The sequence below is a fragment of the Biomphalaria glabrata genome, chromosome 1 (assembly GCF_947242115.1).
Source record: "Biomphalaria glabrata chromosome 1, xgBioGlab47.1, whole genome shotgun sequence".
In the NCBI taxonomy this organism is placed as follows: Eukaryota; Metazoa; Mollusca; class Gastropoda; family Planorbidae; genus Biomphalaria; species Biomphalaria glabrata.
In genome coordinates, this window is record NC_074711.1 from 16,911,802 (window position 1) to 16,924,400 (window position 12,599).

Below are 12,599 nucleotides of genomic sequence, written 5' to 3' on the forward strand. Positions count from 1 at the left end.
GATCTGTTGACCATCTCTCCCCATTCATCCCTGTCTTACCAGGATCGGTCTCTTTATTAGACATTTCCGCGTCTTTCACTTGATGTTGTCTACCCACAGTTATAATCTTTGAATAGCATCTCAAGTCTATAAAATACCTATACACCCACCCTTCGAAGAAGCTCACAAAGTGACAAATCCATAACTGGAAAAGATCATTTAAAAACGGCGTTGCGTGAACATGAATTAGGCTTCTAAAAATAGAAATACGTTTTTAATATGATCTTTATTGTGCTTAAAAAATATTCAACTGTAATTTTTACTCTTTCGATTTAAAAAAGTAACACATAGGGACGTGACAGAGTGGTTAAGCGCTGGCTTTCGAACCTGTGTCCTGGGTTCAAATCTCGGTGTAGACTGTGAATTTGAATGTAGGGATTTTTAGGGTGCCCCTGAGTCCACCCAACTCTAATGGTACCTCATTTTAGGTGGGGAAAATAAAGGCGGTTGGTCATTGTGCTGGCCACATGACACCCTGCTCGTTAACTGTTAACTAAAGAAACAGACGACCTTAACATCATGTGCCCTACAGATCGCATGGTCTGAAAAGGGAACTTTACTATTGCTGCCACATAACAACAACAAAATTTAAGCATAAATTGCCAGCCTGTGATATTCCCCTTTATTAACCTTTGAAAAGTCAGTTAATATAATAACATTCAGGTTCTATGGAAGTTAATGAGAATGAGGGCCAGATATCAGTTCCTGTGAATCGAAATGTATTTTCTATGACTGATCCGCTGGGGCGGGCTGCGAGTTTGTGCAATGCTACAGAAACTCTTTTTGTCATTAACTTTGACATGTGTGTATAGACTTGAGTGTTGGTGTATGAATGTGTATTCTGTTGTTTTGTTTATGAATACAAGTTGTCAACAAACATCCGATTGTATACTCAAAACTTTTCATATAGATTATTGTATTGTCGTTGTACATGAAATGTATCAGAAGTCATGGTTCTATTGGACCTTCAGAGGTCAGTACAAGAAAGTATGGAGCATTCCTTTTTTTCTGCTATCATTTTCGCAAATGTTTTTTCTCTTGTTTGGTTTTAGTTATCACATTCTCGTGTTTATCCGAGGTATGCGCTGTGTTTTCCTTAGCCAATTTGTTTTTAGTCGAGTTCCGTCTTGTGTTGCTAGCTGCTTGGCTGGATATTCTTATTTGACCCAAGTCATAGGTCTTGTGTTGATAACTGCTTGGCTGGATATTCTTAGTTGACCAAAGTTAATGGCCTTGCGTTGATAGCTGCTTGACATGGTGTTCTGATTTGGCCCAAGTCGTTCGGCCTTTTGTAAGCTGCTTGGCAGGGTTACTCCTTTCTCTTTGCTTGGGACCGGAAGCTAATTCTTGTGTCGACCTGGAATTCTAATAGTTGTTAACCTCCTCAGCATCGAACTGATTGTCCAGTGTGTGTTTCATTGAATGTTTAGGATACGATCGGCTGCTGTATACTGTCATGTTTCTGCATCCACAATTTGGGAAGTATTTACACGAAAAACCTCTTCCGCTATGGTGCATTAGAGAGTTTTATACATGGTGAAAAAACTATAAATAGCTAGCTTCTTAGTGTATCTTGTATCCAGTGTAAAACTTAATTAAGAAGCTGTTGATAAACCACACACCTATATATATTATTGTAACGATCACACTTGCCGGGGATTATATTATCAAACTTGACAATTAAATGAAATGAAGAAAGAAACATATCTCTGTATTTTCTTAAAAATTCTTTAATAATACTTTATCAACTTTCACATAAAATGACTTCTCAATTCAATAACAGCTTGACTTGATAGGCCTACTTCATAAATAAAACTTGAAGATACATGAAACTTCACTTAGTATAACTTCAACTTCAACTAATAAAACTTTAACTAATGGACCCGCTAATATCACAAAACTTATAACCATTACTAATCGAGGACTGAGCGAGGACCCCGTCTAACTGACTTTCCCTTAATTTATACCTTTCTTAATCGTACTTTCCAGAATCATGGAAACTTCTCCCCTAATTATTTTAGTAGCTTTGACCTTCTAGAAGCTGACGTGTGCTATTTTTTCCCTTAACCTCTTTCTTTGATTGGATACCTAAAATTAACTTGTTTACGCTGGACACTTGCACTGGTTTGACCTCAAGCTTCTAGAAACTGGTCGAAATAAGTCACAGACTCGACTCGTGACAATTATATCTAGACTGGACATGGAGATCTTTTAACACTACAAAAAATGTGAAAATTTTTTTTTCAAAAAAAAAAAAAAAAAGCTGAAACAAGGCGTTGTTTTATAGAGTAATTATAAGAAGTAAAGTTGTTGTTTTTTTCAAGCCTAACCTATGTAACATATAATTTGATGTTTAGATCTAAAAACAAAATCAATGTATGCAAATGTAAATAAAATGACTAAAATCAATAGACAAATTATTTCCATCTAGGATTTCGAAACATTATCTTAATGGAAACTAACAGGAAATGACTTTATTTCATGAACTTGCGTTAATATATAGTTCTGTGATTAATACAAAACAATCTATATATATAGGTCTGTGAGTTGATTCATTGCGGTTAAGAATTTTTTTCCGTTTTCCAGTCTAGATTCTAGATATAATATATATATAAAGGTCTGTGTGAAAAACTATTCCGTTTGTTGTACAAAATAATTACAATATGAAGGAACTATTTGACTTTTATTGTAGGACTTGAAACTTATATTTAAAAAATAAATGAATACCTTACTAACGATTATAAAGGAGATTAGACACGACGATTAATTGCCACATGCTCAATTCTTTTTCCTAAAGTTGGCATCAGTGAAGTTTAATTTAGAGCCCTTCACATTGTATAGTTAATCTCTATAGCATATTCAAACGTTTAAAAAAAATATGATTAATAAAATGGGGTAAGTATTGATATAAATTAAACGATTTAAAATAATTCGCGCCGGTGATTTAAGGTTTGGAAGAATCTAGATATTTTTTTTTGTCATCTGAAAAGCACATTTTAAATAGGCTATTTTCATTAATGAAACTCAAATCACAAAGAAAGTATAAAGTTTCACATGAAATTTAAAAAAATAATATATCAATGAATTTTTAAAGTAGGTATCTAATTACCTAACTTGTTTGATAAATATGCCAGATCGTTTTTTACAAATTCATCAACATGTAAATAATAATTAAGATCAGTTATGTTGTCATCATCATCATCATCATCATCATCAAACTCCATTTGAGTGAGGGCTTGAGAGGCTTAAATCCTCTCTTGCAAAAGCCCTGGACAGAAACCCTGATGTCTTGAGTAGTGCATACAGGTCACCATACAGGTCGAGAATATTTGGTTTCCCAGACCTGTCGAGGCGGAGATCAGTAAGTCTGGGGAAGTCAGACAGTATATGAGGCACGGTTTCCTCTTCTTCCCCGCAGCGGAGGCACAGTGAATCGAAATTTGGCCATAACCGTGAGAAATATGAGCCAACAGGACAGTGGCCTGTCCTGCACTGTGCTATAATAGCTTGCTCAGGCCTGGACAGCCTCCACCACGGGGTATTATGAAATGTTAAACATTTTTTTGCCAAAAGCTTCTATGCAATATTAGGAATGGCATTGTGAGCCACATAGTGGTGTAATTTCTGTATAAAGTGGGAACTGAATAGCGGATTAGGTCAATATTTAGTGGTTTTGATCAATTCATTTGCGCAAACAATAATTTTTTTAAACTGCAGGAACATTAAGTCTTAAGACTTATTATTGAGATCTAAGTCTAAATCAACAGCTAGGCCTATATAGATCTAAAGGCATTAGGATAACCACCTCTAGAAAAAAAAAATCTTAATCCACACCCTCTCTGACCATTAAGTAAATAGACTGTATCCAACTGGTTTTAACAACCTGGTCAGCTAGACATACATATGTACGACGTATGTGTGTAGTCGATCGTGACCTCCGTGATCACGTTGGCTGTGAGTCGATGATACTACAAGACTACCCTGCATTTATTTTCATTACGCGTTATGCAATAGTGTTTGCTTAATGTGAAATGGTCAGACAAGAAAATAACACACTGGCGCGGCTAACTATATAGGTCTAGTTCAAAAAGTTAGTTTAGTTCCCATCACTAATGATCAGGATTAGTGGGTTACAGATTCACTTCTTGATGTGATACTACTGCTTACATAATAAATAAATCTGCACCCCTAAGTTGTTAGAAGATAAACTATATTCTTAATGGATTAGAAATGTAAATTTTGTTCAAATTGTTTAATACAATGAAATCTATGTCTGGCCTCTATTTATTGTAATTTAGATTGTCATCAAGTGTATAGCCTAATGAGGATGTGTGAAAACTGAGAGGTATAAAAGTAGTTCGTTTTTTTTTTTTGTTTTTTTTTTTTTTGTAAACTTAAAATTGCAACGAAGTTCGTATTAAAATCTTTTTCAAAAACAACATTTGAATCAGTTTTCTATTCCATGAATTAGTTAATAAATGGAAAATCTATTTTATAATGATCCATTGATACTTTTTCTATTGTGACCTTAGATGCATTTATTTTTGTATCGATGCACGAATCTATGAATGAAGCTTGATCTATTAATGAAGAAGCTTGTGAACTTTTTAATAAGACTTACGTCCCCATAAGTTTTTCATTGAAAAGTGGTGTAATTTTTTTAAAAATCTGCTTGCATATATAATTTTAAAAATTAGATGGTTCACTTTCGGAAAAGAAAAAAGTAGCCGTTGCATCAGAACTATAAATGATCTAAAGTATCATGATGTCCGATTTTCATTTTCTCTTCTAGTATCTGAGATCTAAACGGGAAGGACGGACAGACAGGCCACACAAAATAAATAGCGTCTTTTCCCCTTTCGAGGTCGCTAATAAAACGAATATTATTTCCGGATGTCAACTTGTGACACATTATCTTTTTGTTAAAGTATTCCAATTTATTAAAGCTGTTTTCTTTGAGAAATCTTTGGTTGTAAATGTCTCTTTTAGTAACACACTTCATCTGCAACCCCATATTGCCGATCCAAAGTGACAGATTGATGGTCCTCTATTGGCTGGTCTCCTGCACAAAATGTTACACTGAAAACATTTGAACAAAATATATATCAAAACATAATTTAATGGGAAATTTTTAGTCTAAAACATTTGCAGCCTACAGACAGAGAGTGGGGGGGGGGGAATGTTGCTTTGGATAAGTACAAAACAAAAATCCCTTCTTTATTTCAATGTATTTTGATTCCGAGAAAGTCTAACATCACTTCACTAATGTTGTTTTAGTTAGTTCTAAAGAAATCTCTGTGTTATATATTTCATTTAATAGAAAGATGGATGGATGGATGGATGTATGGATAGATAGATAGATAGATAGATAGATAGATAGATAGATAGATAGATAGATAGATAGATAGATAGATAGATAGATAGATAGATAGATAGATAGATAGATAGATAGATAGATAGATAGATAGATAGATAGATAGATAGATAGATAGGTAGGTAGGTAGGTAGATAGATAGATAGATAGATAGATAGATAGATAGATAGATAGATAGATAGATAGATAGATAGATAGATAGATAGATAGATAGATAGATTATTTTGATTACTTTTGATTGGACTCTGTTCTGTAGATGACCACTCTGTTAATGTAAATTCGCGGAGATGATCTCTGCAGTAATTTTCCTAGCACTGAATCAAGACGGCCCACGTCAAAGTGAAGACTAACAGATAGGATTTCACCAATGTCTGAAGGGCTTGATAAAGTGAAAGTTATAGTTTGATTGTTCCGGAAAGTCCTAGATCTGTAAACAAAGATTGAAGAAGTGATCATAACATAATTTCTCTCTATTTTTTTTCTCTCTTTCTCTCTCTCTTTCTCTTTTTTCTCTTTATCTCTCTCTCATACTTTCTCTTTCTCTTTTCTTTTTACTCTCTATATCTCTAGCTCTTTCTCTCCCTTTTTCTCTCTCTCTAGCTCTTTCTCTTTCCTTCTTTCTCTTTCTCTTTCTTTTTCTCTTTCCCTTTCTCTCTCTTTTTCTCTATCTAGTTTTTTTTTCTCTCTCTCTTTCTCGCTCTCTCTCTGTCTTTCATTCTTTTTCTGTCACAAAGTTTTTATCCGCGTTTTAAAATTTTCTTCTTTAAAAAAAAAAGACGTACTTTGGACTGACTTTGGTTGAAGGAGAATAACCTAACGTGCCGGTCACATTCACCAGAATATGTCCTCGTCCTGTAAATGTTGGACTGCCACTCAATATAATCACAGTTTCATACTGAAATTCTATAAATCAACATTATAATTAGTACATTTTGCTTACTAGAACATTCGTAATTAAAAATACTGATTGCGTGTTTCTAAAATTATTCGTTGTCAACCCCCAAGTCTCTGAGACACAACATTCACGGGAAGATGGCTTGTGTAAAAGTAAGGCATATGACATTACTCTATAAATTAAACTGTATAATGTTAGGTTTAAATTAATTTAGATTTGACTGACTGATTGACTGATTGATTTTTCCAACTTACGGCAGTATTGCTTCTCATCTGACGTGATCAAATAATATTTCTGATTTCTCCCGTCTCTCGGCTTGGCGTGAAAACCCATTCTGACACATCTGTGTGTAGCACAAGTCTTACATTTTCCAGACTAAAAGAAAACAACTTTTAAAAACTAAAAAAAAAAACTTAAGACATCATTTAATTAGGGGGAGGGGAGCTTGTTTATTTTCTTTCGTAATGTTTTACTTTATTTATGAGATAATAGTTATAAGTAAACTAATAGTAACAATGACACATTTATATTTGTCTTAAATCTTGAATTGTCACAAGTTAGTGTTGACATCGATATTTGTAACAAGGGGCGCTAGTTGACTGTAAACCTGAGAAAATTGCCAACACCAATCGTCATTGGAGGCCTCATCACTGACCTGCGACATCACAACCTGTGGGCATGGGAGAAAATCAGCACGTCGTACAGAGCTGGAACGTGCTCAATGACGATTGGTCTTGTGTTGTAGAATGTGGTTATCACATCAACAGTTATGTTCCTGCTCGCCCTCCCAGAAATGTGTTCACAAGGGTTACTACGATTGTAGACAGCTAGACTTTAGGCTCTATGTTTCAACACTTAGAATTCAACTGACCTTGAAGTCCTCCTCATTATCACATGGGTAGGCAGTGTACGGGCATTTTGAGTTGATACTTTCAATATAATAAGCGGTAGCTCTAGAGTGGCTACATGTCACACTTTCTGTTAAACCTTAAAAAATAATGTTTAGAAATGTCAAAGATATAAAACGTGTTGTCTGCCCTTAAGTTCTGATCATTGCGAACTTTGAATTTTACTATTTAAAATATTTAAATGTTTTGGATAAACGCTTGTATAACTACTCTTTCTTCCATTTTCAATAAATGTGTTGTTACAATAGATGTAAAATTGAACTGTCCAGGAAGAACAGACTTGGAAGAAAGAAAATGTAATGTAATGAAGGTGTAATGTAATGAAGAAGTAATGTAATGAAGATGTAAGGTAATAAAGATGTAATGTAATGAAGATGTCATGTAAAGAAAATGTAATGTAAAGAAGGTGTAATGTAATGAAGATGTCATGTAAAGAATGGGAAATGAAGTGGAGATGTAATGTAATGTTAGTTATACAAACGTTTTCAAATCTGTGACTTAAATATTAATGACACTACACCCACCTGCAGGAATATCTTCTTCTATTAGATGTAATATCTCATCTTGTATGCAGCCTGGCATAGCACGACCCAAATTAGGATAAAAGTCAAAGTGACCCAGAGGCTGCAAAGTTCCAAATCCTAGAATGGAAAATGTGACAATAACAATTACCGTAGAAAAAATAAACTACATGTCACGCAAATGATCTTCAGATTTTTTTTTTAGATTTAACTCCAGCTAAGTTATCTGAGCTCCTATAAAATAGATACCTCCTTTGTCACAATTAGGCAAACAAGATTGGATCAGAGTCCTAGGAACATGCCATATGAGCAAGGGACGCGCTTGTCGACACCAATAATAAATTCAATCTTGCTATAAATTAAAATTAATGTATGCCTTTATTAAGTATTAACTTGATATAATCTTATTTCTAAAAAAATACTGCTTATTCATTACAAATAGTATATTATATTAAGTGATATAATATAATATCAGCCTTTGTACCTAGTAATATCAATGGTTTCCCATTGGTATGTATGACGTCAACAAACATGGCGTCCGATGAATCCAGGCAAACTCTTGTGTCAGTGTTCTCAAACAGAGGACCAGCAGGGTCAAGGCCTGGAAAAAAAATGTTTGATAAGTACGACACATTCATTATATTTGGTAATATGTTATCTCCACTTCAGATTATTGAGCAGATGATCACAAGCTAATATTCTATTTTATTTAGCTGATTTTTGGTCAGAGTGTGTCATAGTAGTTAGAGTAATTAAAGAATAGCTCGTTTGTCAAAGACTTACAGCATTCTCAACTATTAAATAGATAGCTCTTTATTATTTGAGGATTCATCTCTCGCATTTGAAATCATTATAACCAATAAAATTTGCCGTAATTGAGTGTTATTAGCGAACCCGTAAGGGTAGAAGTCGCTATTAATTTCTATCATCTGACTGCCTGTCGCAGACATCAGAAAAGGCTATTTAAAATCCGATTTTACCATTATTTTGTAGCTCCTTAATTATAAGTACTACGCCTACTCTTGTATAAAGCTTATATCAAATCTGTCTGTTATTTCTTCCACACCCAGTTTCGCATCAAATTGAAACTTTGCAGAATTATTTCTTGTAACAGACAAAAGAACAATCAATAAAAAAAAATACCAATTATTTAATTACTATACATAATTAAATTTTGTTTGGATAAGAATTGTACTCCATAGATGTGCTGATATAAGTTACAATTAATTTTTGTTTGGATAAAAAGTGTACATGACAGATGTGGTGTTGTAAATTGAATTAGTTCCCTTGATAAGGCCTGAGCCCTCGAGTTTGGATTCAATTCATTTTGCATTTAATGCATTTAAAAAGCGATCACGGTAGCATTAACTTAGATTCCCCTTTCATTCCCAACTGGTCTTAGCAATTGATAGATTCATAGCGCTTTGAGAAAGCTAAAAACTAAATTGCGCTAAACAAAATTTAGTTTGGAACTTCACTAGCTAATTGGCCACACAGGGAAAACTCCGGTTTATATTTTTTTCAAAAAATAATCATTTTAAAATTAAATTTGGTCTATTTGAACACACGTCGACTGAAATTCCCGCATGTAGTCTGTAAAGAGTTAATAAATAAACGTTTGGGAACTTTGCAGCGTCTCATGTAGCTGGACTGCTAGATTAAATTTGTGACAGTGTATATATACCCTTTTCAATACACAATATCTACACTTTATCTCCAACTAGATTCACCTTTACCGTAACTCTCCCGCAATGCAATATCCTAGTTTAGGCTGATGTCTTTTAACATTTATAAGTCAAGATTTGTATTTGTAGTCTAGAATCTGCTAGACTCCGAGTAGATCAATACGTGGGCGTAACTATGTTTTCTTTTGGGTGGGCGTAACCATGATTTCTCTTTGGTGGGGGAACTGGGGAAGGGTAAAATATATCTTTTTTTTAATTAATTATTTATTACTTATTAAAGGTGAGATAATCACTTTAAAAAAAGAGAAACGGGCATCAGCTACATGTAACTTGTTTAAATGGAACAATGATAAGGAAAAATTTATTGAGAATTAACTTCACAAAATATTTCGTTACCTGAAATTCGACCAAGTCCAGCAACTCTTTCTCCAGCGTAACCAGCAGTATGACTCCCAAGACTGTGGCCAATAATGTGAAAGTCAGAAGCATTCATTCTGAACGACTCCTAAATGATGGAGATTAAAAAAACAAACTCACTTGCAAATACCATTTTTATATTTTTTAACTATCTATTGAGTCATATATTTTAAGGAGAGGTACATAGTAGTACATACCATGGCTACCGTGTAAAGGGGTAAAAAGCCCCATGAAAATTTCTAATATTACCTGTATCGAACATACAAACTTAGCTAAATCCTTTACAAATATTACGAAGACTTCAATGAGCCCACACCACGCTTTGTGATTGATTTGGAATTGTAGTAGTGAGCAAACAAAATATTTTTTTTAATCATATCACTGCCATATATCTCAATACTGCATAAATAATATACTCCCTTTTTTCTATATAAAACAATATTAATTAATTACCACTAATTGATCTGAATTTTTTTTATTGATTCTTGTATTGTTATCAGCTATTAATAATTATGTCAAATTTAAACTTGATCCGAGTTTGTGATTTGGGTGAAAAAACGTGTAGAAAAAGTAATACGGGGAATAACTCCACATATATCTAAATAAGAAGCATTTGTTTCCCTTCTTCGATACCAAACAAAATAATTAATTACTTATAATAAATTAACTATTTTGTTGTATTGATTCATGTCTTGTTAGTTACAATAAATAATTGTATAAAGTTTCATCTTGATCCAAGAATGAGTTTGGAAGAAATAACGTGTACAAGATTTCTACCAGATGGACAGACAGTCAGTTGATAGAAGCAATGTAGGGGACAAAATGAAGAAAAATGACAACGTACTATCATTGTGTTGACGAGGTGGGCAATCTGTGCTCCTACGACCCGAATGTTGGCCACTGCTTGATGGTAGACGGCCTTGCTGCCCTTTGACCAATTCACCAAGATGACGTTATAATCCGCAAATAGCAATAATTCTTCTTTCATTTCCTGGGTTGGAAGGTTACAATGAATTAAACATTCTAAATTATCTTAATACTCTTCTCTATGTGTTTTATTACTGTTCTATTATTACTGTTACTATTTATTGTTCACTTAGATATCAAAGAGCCAGACTGATGACCTAAGGCCTTTGCCCAACAAATGTCATTGAGCTTGGGAATTAATAAGTCCAAAATCTGACATTTGTTATTAAGATTCGAACTCGGACCATAAGTTCATTAAGACTAAGACTAAGACTGCTTTATTGATCCTTATGGAAATTTCAAGGACTCTTTTCTCATATAAAGACAGCACAACAGAAACATACACATAAATAGAACAGACCCAACATAAAGAGTTCATTCAGCGACTACACACAGGCATCTTGGTCCTTTTCATGTTTTCTGATCAACGAGTGGCGTTGATAGAGTCTGACCGAATAAAGAACGAATGAGTTTTATAGAAGCCAAATTCAAAATAACCAACAAGCCTTTCGATACTAGAAACGGATTTTCACTATCAAAATTATGTAATTAAAACACGATTACGTGCGAATCATATGAAACATCAGGGCAATTAATTACGTAAGTTTGTTAACTCTATGAAGGAACTGCTTCTAACAAAAATTCAAAAGTTTCCATAATGTAGTTCGTTGAACAGTGGGCATTAATCATTCTGCCCTACGATAGTATAAGCCATAGACATATATATTCAACCTCACAGTCTGACGTTAGCTTAGATTATTATAATGAAAATAGAATGTCTTACCATCATCCATGCCGAGAGGGAAGGACCAGTGTTGAACCCGTGGACGATAAATTTAACTGGACGAGCTAGGAAGTCTGACCATAGGGTACTGACATTGTCGACGAGTCTGGCATCCAAGTTGATAGGCGTGGTTCTATTCTTTCGCGTGTAGAGTTTAAACTCCGTCCTGTTTGTTTTTTTTTTATTTATTTAAAAAAAACAGCAAATGAAACTGTTACTTTATTGTAATATTTAGAAATTTTTTCTTGTAATGTTAACGCGTCTTCTTTTTATCCTAAAAAAAACTAGGAATTCCAGCATCGTGCCGAAAAACAGTATGCATTAATGTTAAGGAGAATGCAGACTAAAAACATGTCGACATTTTATGAACCCTGATTGAAATAGGAACTAGGCTATGTAAAAATAAAGGCTTCCTTGAGGCAGGTTTTCTCTGAAACTTGGCTACCATTATATCATTGAAATGTTTTCCCTGCTATTAGACTCTACAAATATACTAGGGCTGGAATCGAGAACCAAATCTCGCATATAGGACAGATAGCACTTGGCCAGCCAGATACATATGAAGTCATCTTCGTCATTGACAATATACAAGTACTAGATGTGGTTCTAGCAGTTTACGTTCAAGCCATCTTTATTTCAGCTAGTCGTTTTTTTTTTTTCTCATTCAAGGAGAGCTGTGGAAGGGTGAAAAAACCTGATTTGTTGAGTTCAGTGTTTCCCAAACTTTTTCCTTAAAGGAACACTTCGCACATTCTGAGTATTTAGTGGAACACTTCGCACATTATGAGTATTTAGCGGAACTCTTCGTCATTCTGAGTATTTAGTGGAACACTTCGCACATTATGAGTATTTAGCGGAACTCTTCGTCATTCTGAGTATTTAGCGGAACACTTCGCACATTCTGAGTATTTAGCGGAACACTTCACACATTCTGAGTATTTAGTGGAACACTTCGAACATTCTGAGTATTTAGTGGAACACTTCGAACATTCTGAGTATTTAGTGGAACA

The 12,599-nt window shown here is 34.1% G+C and overlaps 1 protein-coding gene across 1 annotated transcript; it reads right to left on the bottom strand.

Annotated features, from left to right (window-relative positions):
- Positions 1 to 5,024: 5,024 nt before the first annotated feature.
- Positions 5,025 to 10,827, bottom strand: LOC106079507 (inactive pancreatic lipase-related protein 1-like). The gene is made up of 9 exons (XM_056018555.1): positions 10,684 to 10,827; positions 9,819 to 9,924; positions 8,222 to 8,338; positions 7,741 to 7,857; positions 7,180 to 7,295; positions 6,563 to 6,683; positions 6,196 to 6,316; positions 5,646 to 5,840; positions 5,025 to 5,118 (listed from the first exon to the last, which is right to left on the bottom strand). The coding sequence occupies exons 1-9, from the start codon at positions 10,825 to 10,827 to the stop codon at positions 5,025 to 5,027; spliced, it is 1,131 nt and encodes a 376-aa protein (XP_055874530.1).
- Positions 10,828 to 12,599: the final 1,772 nt, after the last annotated feature.

What these genes read in the sequence shown, in the direction of transcription:
- LOC106079507 (XM_056018555.1), bottom strand. Translation starts at nt 10,827, where the DNA reads ATGAAAGAAGAATTATTGCTATTTGCGGATTATAACGTCATCTTGGTG. An exon ending in TGGACTTGGTCGAATTTCAG is followed by an intron (nt 8,339 to 9,818) that starts GTAACGAAATAT and finishes TTTTTTTTCCAG; the next exon opens with GCCTTGACCCTGCTGGTCCT. An exon ending in AGAAGAAGATATTCCTGCAG is followed by an intron (nt 7,296 to 7,740) that starts GTGGGTGTAGTG and finishes TTATTTTTTAAG; the next exon opens with GTTTAACAGAAAGTGTGACA.